This window comes from Sciurus vulgaris, assembly GCF_902686455.1.
Source record: "Sciurus vulgaris genome assembly, chromosome: 3".
In the NCBI taxonomy this organism is placed as follows: domain Eukaryota; kingdom Metazoa; phylum Chordata; class Mammalia; order Rodentia; family Sciuridae; genus Sciurus; species Sciurus vulgaris.
Genome location: NC_136463.1, coordinates 21,654,019 through 21,663,352, shown reverse-complemented (window position 1 = coordinate 21,663,352; position 9,334 = coordinate 21,654,019). Strand labels below are relative to the sequence as shown.

The window sequence follows — 9,334 nt, the reverse complement described above, 5'->3', positions numbered from 1 at the left end:
AGGGAGACCCTGTCTTTAAATAAAAAATAAAAAGGGCTGAGGATGTGTTAATCACCCCTGTTTTTCAATCCCTGTACCTAAAACAAATAAATAATTAGAAGAATGGGTTTCAGATCAGCGCCCCCTCTGAAGAAAAGGTGTTGTAGATTCTGCCACCTCGTGACGTCAAGGGGAAGGCAAGGTTCTGGTATCAGAGGCATGTCCCAGACCCAGTTTTGCCATTTCTCGTTTGTGACCTCATTCGAGTTACTTAACCTCCCCAAGCCTCAGTTTCCTCTTCTGAAACTGTGCTGAAGTTTGTCCCCCGCCTCCCAGGGTTACTGAAGAACTGATGAGATGCTGCCCTAAAGGACTTGCCCGGGACTGGGCGGATTGTGCCCACTCTTGAATCTCTCCAGCCTCCCCACTCTCAGGAGGCGTATTCTCCATCCAAATGCCCCCGAAAGAGCTGGCACCACTTTGTCTCTCTTCTACCAAGGTTTCTGGGGCAGGGCCTTTGTCCAGATGCATGGTGACCCTCTCTGAGGGTTTGGTTCTTCCCCCAAAAGATCAGATTTTCCAAAGAGGCCCCTCCCACCTGCTCTTTCCACCAGGACTCGGAAACCGGTTCTCCTTTCCCATCCCCAGTCCTCACCCCGGGGCCTGACCCAGCCCAGCTGAGGCACCCAGACCTCTCTGCTTCCTCTCTTCCTGCTCTCTGTTCAGGGGTACGAGTCCTGAACCTCTGAGAGACCAACCCCAGACCAGAAGCAAGAACCAGGCATGGGTGGACACTGCCATTCTATCAGGCCTGGGGCAGAGACTCTGAGGACAGGAGAGGGTGTGGGATTTGATGCTGTTTCAGACTTAAACTTAGGAGAATTGAGAGAACTGGTGTCATCCCCTCTGGGCACTTTAAGTACCTTTTGGGAGAAGGTGTAGGTTTGGGGGGACATAGGGGCCAGCTTGTTAACAGAGTGGCAGACAAACAGAAATAGCCAAACTGAAGGTCAAGTGTGCCTGGCTAGAAAAGTGGGGAGCAGCACATAAGGTGAGGGCAGAAACCAGGAGGAGGTCCTGCAATGGACTGCGAGAGGCCAAGGCCCAGGGACCCAGAGCAAGCACTGGTCCTAGAGTCATACTGATATGAGGTCCAGTCCAGCCCTGCTATTGACTGTCCATCCATGAAGCCACTGGGCAAGTCCTTTGTCTCTCTAAATTCAGTCCTCTTCTCCAGTTGTGAGTACTCCGTGGAACTCATGGGTGAGTGTACCCAGCACAGCCCCAGCCCCAATGCCAAACCAATACACTCAACCCGTCACTTGGCAAGTAATTACTAGATGTGTCAAGTTCTGCACTAGATGCACCAAACTGCTCTGAAGGAACCCCAACACCCACACTTCCCCAGTACCCCATGGAAGAGCAAGTCTCCTGAGCAGCACTGTTGTTCCTGCCCTGGGTTCTTCAAAGAGTGAATTATGTATGACCAGGCAAGGAAGAGGTCAATGGGTTAGAGATATCAGCATTTGGGGACCCTGGCTCTCCCTGGAGGCCAGAGGTCAACCCAGACCCCACCAAGAAAAACTGGACACACTACCAAGAAATACTTGCAAAAGGAAAAGCAGATCTTTATTGCAGGAACAGACATGGTACAATGAGCTCATTACCCAAGACAGTTGTTTCTTGCGCCTCTTGCCAGGAAGGAGGAGCAGAGCACTAGACAGGGGAGAGAACATGCAAAGTCCCAAACTAGGAGAGGGAGGGACCTATGCCAACCAGTCGCTCTCTGAAGGTAGGGACTGGAGTTTGCTTTCCAGCCTTTCTCATTAGTCCCCAACTCAGCCTGGGAAGGGGAGGGGTGGCAAGGAATGTTGCTCTCCTGCTAGGCACTTAGACCTCTCTCTTTCGGGAGGAAACCACCTTTCCATCCACTGACTCCTCTAGACTGATGCGGATATTGCTGCTGCTGCTCCCACTGACACCACCACCTCCCAGGGAGGCTGTAGAAAGAAGGAGCAAGTTTAAGCATGAAGGATCCTGCCCTCTCTCTCCCATGGTGGTCAGGACCCAGGCTAAGCTGTGGGAAAACTGGACAGCACTCCTGCAAATGACCGCTGGCCAATCCTGTCAGAGCTGCCAGGAGGTCTGGCATTGAATTATTCGTCAAAGACACGAGCAGTGGCAATGGCAGATATGCCAGCTGTGAGCAATAATGCAGGTTTTTTAAGCTGCCAGTGAACAGGAGAAACTGTGGGCATCTTGCCATTTATGCTTAAAGGCACGGTCTCGGGGAGAAAGGAGCCCTGGACAAAGCCTGCTCAACCTGGAATGTTCTCAGTAAATTCCCAAACTCCCCCTGCGACCAGTGGAGGTCCCACTGGGAAAGGTGTACGTCCTGGGATGGGAATTCCCTGCCCCACTGGGTGTTTGGTCTCTTTTTCCATCCTCCCCATTCCAAGGGCTTCAATAGCTCCCATTCCCACCCTGCACCTACCTTCCCTGATGCCAACGCCAGCCATCCTGAAGGAGAGGGAAGCAGATGTAAGCAGAGGGTAAAAGTCCTGGTCTCCCTAGGAGAAGCTGCTGGGGATGGCTGAGGGTCCTCTGCGGCCCCCACTGACTTCACTACACCTTTGACTTCTCTAGAGCCTGGGACATCCTTACATCCTACAGGCCTACCACCCCCAAGCTGATAGACTCTGATCTACAATAACAACCCATCTACTCCATACAGAATGGAATGAGCATTAAGCCTTAGAGACTGATAACACCACCTCCATCATTTACAGGAGAAGCACAGGTCTAGAGAGGTAGCATGACCTGCCCAAGGTCGTGGTCAGAGACCAGAGCACAGAGTTCAGACCCTTTCCTCCTGACTCAGTTCTCTTTTCACTGTACTATACAGCTGCTTGGGGACACCCTGTTGTCCCCTTAGGATGACCCTGCATCCCAGCCACAGATAGCCCTCCTCCCTGCCGTGCCCGAGCCCCTACTTAGCATCCTGGCCCTCCAGCAGGCTGCGGTAGGTGGCGATCTCCTGCTCCAGCCGCGTCTTGATGTCCAGCAGCATGTTGTACTCCTGGCTCTGAGCCTCCATCTCGCAGCGGAGCTCACTCAGCTGGGCCTCCAGGCCACTGATGAGCCCCTGGATCTGCTGTAGCTGTGTGGCATAGCGGCACTCGATCTCAGCCAGCGAGTTCTCCAGCCCGGCTTTCTGATGGAGCAACAGATCCACGCACACGTTGGGCTAGGAAGGAACTGGCCAAGGGCGTGGGGGCTGGGGGTATGGAATGGAATGCAGGGAACCACCTCCAAGGGGGTCTGAGAACTCCAAGGCTTCACCAGCCATGGAGGATGGGAGCATCTGTCACTGAGAGGTCAGGGTGAGATGCGGGTGGCCCTACCATGCTGAGCTGGGACTGCAGCTCGATCTCCAGCCCCTGCATGGTACGCCTCAGGTCTGTGATCTCCGTCTTGCTGGTCTGGATCATTTCAGTGTTGGAGGCCACCTCCTTGTTCAGCTCCTCAGTCTGTGGGTCACACACAAGAAATGTAAGCCCCAGAGGCCTCCTCAGAGACCTGGGGAGTGGAAAGCTGGGAAGGGGCCAGGCAAGGAGGCCAGGCCCACCTTGCTGAAGAACCAGGCCTCGGCATCGCGGCGGTTCTTCTCCGCCATGGCCTCGTATTGCTCCCTCATCTCAGACAGCATGCGGGTCAGGTCCACACCGGGTGCTGCGTCCATCTCCACGTTGACCTGCCCAGCCAGCTGACTGCTGAACTCCTTCATCTCCTATGGATGGGGTAAGCCCATTTAGAGACAAAGAGCAGAAGAGAAAATCAAGAGTCTGGGGCCCTGATGGGGCAATTTGGGCTCTGTCCCTAATTCAAGATGTGATCTTGACACGCTACCCCCAACCACTGTTTCCCATTGCACAAAAGGAGGCTTGATCGCTTGGACCCCTCAGATCTGAGGATCTCTCTCCTGCTCTAGGTCCTACCAAGGGAAGACTAGAGAGAGTAGGATCCTTCAAGGTCCTGAAACAAACGGAGATAGGGCTTCATGGCTGGCTGGCCTGGGGTCTGAGGACAGTGCCTTTTCCTGTCCATCAGGACATCTTTGGGGTGCATTTCTGATCCACTGAACCCTCAGTCAACTATGGGGAGGCTCCCACCTCCTCGTGGTTCTTCTTCAGGTAGGCCAGCTCCTCATTCAGGCCTTCAATCTGCATCTCCAGGTCAGTCCTGGCCAGGGTCAGCTCATCCAGCACCTTGCGCAGGCCGTTGATGTCAGCCTCTACGCTCTGGCGCAGGGCCAGCTCATTCTCATACCTGGGAAGAGAAAAGGAGCCCAAAGTCAGAGAATGTGAGGGGCCTGGGCCACTGAGGCGGGGGAAGAGGAAGGCCCAGCCTGGAGGGCAGTGCAGGAGGGGGAGAGGGTGATGGGAACGCACTTGAGTCTGAAGTCGTCCGCAGCCAGTCTGGCATTGTCAATCTCCAGAATGACCCGGGAGTTGTCGATGGTGGCAGCCAGGATCTGCAGGGGGTCAAGTTGTGTCTCAGGGCTGCTGATCTCCCACTCTGAGCCCAAGGTCGGACCCCTCCCCAACACCCTCCCCTCCAACACCACCAGTGGAAACCTGTAGAGCCCAGGAAGCAGACAGAGTCAGGCCTCATCTCCAGGGCCTTTGCCACCCTCCCTGTGACCTCTCCCTGTCCCCAAGGCATAGAAGATCAAGGAGGCAGTATAGCCTGGAATCCCTATGAGAATTGGCTGGCCAGATTCAGGCTGGAGAAGGGTGTGGTCAGCTCTGTCAATAACCCTCTCAAGGACCTGTCACCAGCCTCCTGGTGGATAGCTCATGGTCCCTGCCTCCTGCACACCTTGACAGAGAAGTAGGTCTACAGAGCATTATGACCAGTCTGAACCTGGAGAGTGGCTAAGAAAAGCATTTCAGATGAGGCAACTCGTCCCAGTGAGTGAAAGGGACGGTGGCAGGTGGCAGAGCCCATCATGAGTTCCCCGTTCTCTTGAGTCCTGACGGTGCTTTTGGTACTAAAACTACCCTTCAAAGGTGAGGCTGGAGGTCCTGGTGTTTAGGATCATAAGGTTATACCACAGCACCATTTCTGCAGAGCAGGTAGAGGAACACTTTTCAAGCAGAACCCGACAAGACATCTGGGACAGGGAGGATGAGTTGCTCTGAATAATTGCCCCCACCTGTGCCCCCAATAGCCCTAACATGATTCCCAAGACCCTGCCCTCCCCGCAAGCTGCCAGGTGGAGCGATGTGCACCAGCATCTGCACCTGGAAAGCAGGCGCCTCCCATGTTTGCCAAGGTTACACTCCAGACAGCTGTTGCCTGGGCAGAAGAGGATTTCCCCCACCAGCAGTCACACAGCCGTCAGAGCACCCGCCACCTGCTCCCCTCTTTGACATCCGAAGACTTACTTTGTCCCGGATCTCTTCCATGGTCTTGAAGTAGTGGCTGTAGTCACGCTCTGGACTGGCAGGGCTCTGCTTCTGGTACCAGTCTCGGATCTTCACCTCCAGGTCGGCGTTGGCCTCCTCCAGGGCCCGCACCTTGTCCAGGTAGGAGGCCAGGCGGTCGTTGAGGTTCTGCATAGTGATCTTCTCATTGCCAGAGAGGAGGCCACCATCGCCACCACCGAAGTCACCAAAGCCACCACCAAAACCCCCACCAAAGCCACCACCAAAACCCCCACCAAAACCACTACCAGCCCCTCCACCGAAGCCACAGCTTATGCCACTCCCATAGCCCCCTCCTGACCCTGAGGAGACAAACCTGGCAGAGGAGGCTGAGATACTGCGGCTTCCACCTCCACCATAGAGACTCCCCCCACCAAAGCCCCCTCCCCCAGCCCTGAGGGAGCCCCCTCGGGTAGAGCCACCCCCGAAGGTGGAGGAAGAAGTTTGCAGAAAGGTAGTGGCCATGGTTTGGCAGCAGTGCCGGTGAGTCCTCAGCAGGCAGGTAAGGCGCTGGCAGGAGGCTACGGCTGGGCTGGAACTGGAGCACAGTGCCCGTGGCCCCCAGCCTGGGCTCCTTATATACCCCTCGGAAGGTGTTGTGGGCCTGTCTCCTCCCCCAGAGCAAAGCCAACTCCTCTGCCTTCCTGACAAACACAGCTGCCTGCAAACCTCTGCGGGGCTCATGTACAGTTTCTCTTTTCTTTCTTTTCTTTTTTTTTTCTTTTCTTTTTTTTTTTTTTTATGCAACAAAAGAGATGATTCAGAAGTGATGGTGTTTTGCCCCAGGCCAGGGTTTTAACACTTGGATTACAGGTTCACCTCTCCACCCCAGGAAAGAGAGCAGCAGGAAGCAAACTTTTAGCTCTCAAACTCACAGCTCAGCTCCCAAGGCCTCTGCCTGTCCCGTTAGAGTGGGGAAGCCGCTGTGCCCTCAGCTGGGCTTGGCTGCCCCCAGCTCATGAGCCTCACCCCAAGGTGGACAGCACCCCGCTCCCAATCACCACTCCATGTTCTGTCATTCAATGACTGTGTGCATGAGCACAGAACAGAGAGCCAAGGCATCTAGGGATGGGAACGCAGGACCCAGGGGACAGGCTAAGGACAGGAGAAGGAGACTTGAGTTAAGTTTTGGCTGAGGTGACCAGAGGGGCCAGCATCTGTCCCTTCCCTGGTGCTGCAAATGGACTCTTCCCCCCCGCCACCTCTTCTCCCCTTGATGCCCACTCCTGCTTCTCCAGCACCCCCAACCCCTAGCCCCAAGTCTCTGGCTAGCTCACAAAAGCCCAGCAGGCTCAGGGCTGACAAGGGGCTGATTGATAATCCAGTCACCTGCCAAATGCACATGTCGCTGAACCTTTGCTTGCTCCCGGGACACGTTGGGGCAAACCTCTGCAGATAAGGCTGGGGCAAGTTCCAGAAAGCCCCTGCCTTCTCCAGGGAGAGGCATGTCGCTGCTTAACTGGGCCCGATTAACCCCCATTTATCCTGTCAAGTGCTGCAGGCTCAGGAGAGAGCAAGTCAGAAAACTGCATGCTTAGCATTGTGGAGAAGGAGGAGACAGGGAAGTCTTGCAAGCAGGTGGAAGGCACTAGAGACCTCAAAGGTCAAGGCTTTACTTCACACAGGAAGAGACTGAGCTTGGACAGGTCAGTCAAGCACGCAGGAGGGACCTTTCCTCTGCCCACCAACTCCAGATCCCCACTTTCCAAGGGCACTGGCACCTGTGGGCAGCATCAATTAGATGTATGGCCTGCCCCCTTGACCTGGTTCCAGGGCCTACAGAATGCCCAGCAGTGGAGAGCTGAGCTAAACTTAGCTGGAGAACAGGAAGGAGGGAGGAAGATTTCTGGCCTGGGATAGCAACACCCAAGAGCAGACAAGACTCTTTGGTCCTGAGGCTTGGGTTCAAATCCTGCATCTATCAATGATGCACGTGAAACTTTAGACGTGTTACTTTTAGGGCACTGGCACTTGCAGCTAACACTTCCAGAGAAGCACTAAGACTCAAGAGCCCCTCCTTGCCTCTCCTGGCTCCCGTCATGAGGGGGACAGTGGTGGCTGCATGCCCAGCACCTGGGACTCACACATACCCTTGCCAGGAGGGCCTTTGTCCTTGGGCATCAAGTCATGCCCCGTGAGCCTGTCATGTTCTTAGCTTAGCAGCATCACCCACCTGCAGCCAGCTGAGCAACAAGTGGGTCTTAGTTTTCCTGTAACAACATAATCCACTACTACCAGATACGTCATAATTTAAAAAGTATTCTCACATCCACTGTCCGCTTTAACCCCCCTACACACAGAGGATGACCCCTGCCCAGGTTTGAAAAGGATGGAAATTGGTCCTCCAAGAGGTGAGCCAATTTGTGCAAGATGGCACAGCTAGAAAGGGACTCCACCAGAACTCAGATAGATCCTCAGATCCCTACTCAAGCAGGGGATAGGAAAAGAGTGTCCCTCCCTCCAGATTCCTGCATTGGAGCTGGGTTGAAGGGACAACTGTGGGTCTGGGAGGGTGCGGTGGGCTTCTCCTCACCCAGCTTCACACAGTAAGCCAGGCTGCCAAGTGCTGGCCCAGACAGGGTAGTATTGTCTCATGGGTGGGAGTATATTGTCTTTTCCTCCGAAAGAAAAATAATCAAGCCCAGATCAGCCAGAGCTCATTAAAGCTTCTGCAGACAAGGCGGCCCCTGCAATTAACACAGAACAATTACTCGTCCGTCGCCCCAGGGTGAAGAGTCTGAACCCCAGCCGGCTCCCCTTCTGCACCCCAATTCTTCTCTAACAGCCCCTCAAATGACTCTCCCCTCTCTCTCCTGCCCAGGCCAGGGGAGGCAGCTGGCTCCTTGCTGCCCTGGTTGCAAATCCTTAACTTCAATGCAAACAGTTACTGTGATCAAGGTCTGGGCGGGGGCCCTAGAGCCTCCTCATTAGCACAGGGCAGGATGGCCTTGCCAGGATTGCTCCCTGGCTCCAGCCCAGCCTGCACTGTGCCAGTTTCTGTCCTTTGCCCACTGTAGCCAGACAGGCGTCCTTGAAGCCGGACATTCCTTCCTTGAAATGGGGCCACGAAGCCCGGTGGAAAGAGCCTGGCTAGGTTCCACCTCTGGGTGTGACTCAGCCTCTCTGAGACTGGTTCCTGATTTTAAGTGGAGCTATTAACACTGACCCCAGCCACAGGGCCCTAGTGAACATTTAAGGGCACATAGGAAGGAGATTCCCATAAATGTTAGATCCTACTCACGCAATTCCTGTTCCCAGGGAGCTGCCAGGGATAGAACACACAACTTGGGGCCTAAGACTTACCTTTGAGTTCCTCCTTTCCCACTTACCAGGTGTGTGGTGTTGGATAAGACGCCTCCTTGCACTGAGCCTCAGTCTACCCATCAGGAAAATAGAAATTATTCCAGCACAGCCTGACTCACAGAGATAGAGCAAGATGATTGACAGAAAATGCTTTACCCCCTGGAGCAGCCATGATGAAGAGCAGAGAGGGAAAGACCCCAGCGCCCTCTGCCTCCTATCCCAGGTCTCCTCAGAGGCAGCTCCAGCCTAAGACAGAAGAGTGTTCCTGCCCTGCCCCCCACCCTGTACACACAATGGAAGGCTTCATTCCCCACACCCAGGCCCAAGACCCAGTCACCAGCCAGCCGCACCTGTGTGCGCCCAGACCCAGCCCCAAGCCACATTCCAGGGGCCCCTGAGCAGAGGGAGGGTTTCAGCTGGGACAACAAGGGAGGCTTTCATGGGCAGAGACCAGAATCTCTAGACAGTCCCAGCCTGGGGATGTGGCCAGGCCTCTTCCACCAGCTCAAACCTTCCTGAGAAGTAGAAGGGGCTGGAGGGGGCTGGAGGTCAGAACAGGACAG

The 9,334-nt window shown here is 54.9% G+C and overlaps 1 protein-coding gene across 1 annotated transcript; it reads right to left on the bottom strand.

Moving 5' to 3' along the window:
• Window positions 1-1,583: 1,583 nt before the first annotated feature.
• KRT15 (keratin 15) lies at window positions 1,584-6,033 on the bottom strand. Its single transcript, XM_079132821.1, has 8 exons — window positions 5,430-6,033; window positions 4,431-4,513; window positions 4,152-4,308; window positions 3,608-3,769; window positions 3,384-3,509; window positions 2,973-3,193; window positions 2,474-2,499; window positions 1,584-1,979 (listed from the first exon to the last, which is right to left on the bottom strand). The coding sequence occupies exons 1-8, from the start codon at window positions 5,931-5,933 to the stop codon at window positions 1,870-1,872; spliced, it is 1,389 nt and encodes a 462-aa protein (XP_078988947.1). The 5' UTR covers window positions 5,934-6,033; the 3' UTR covers window positions 1,584-1,869.
• Between the last annotated feature and the right edge of the window lie 3,301 nt (window positions 6,034-9,334).

Excerpts from the sequence above, each read along its gene's own strand:
- KRT15 (XM_079132821.1), bottom strand. The coding sequence starts at position 5,933 with ATGGCCACTACCTTTCTGCAAACTTCTTCCTCCACCTTCGGGGGTGGC. Across the intron at positions 3,770-4,151 it reads TGAAGAAGAACCACGAGGAG|GAGATGAAGGAGTTCAGCAG; the intron begins GTGGGAGCCTCC and ends CCCCATCCATAG. Across the intron at positions 3,510-3,607 it reads AGGCCTGGTTCTTCAGCAAG|ACTGAGGAGCTGAACAAGGA; the intron begins GTGGGCCTGGCC and ends TGTGACCCACAG.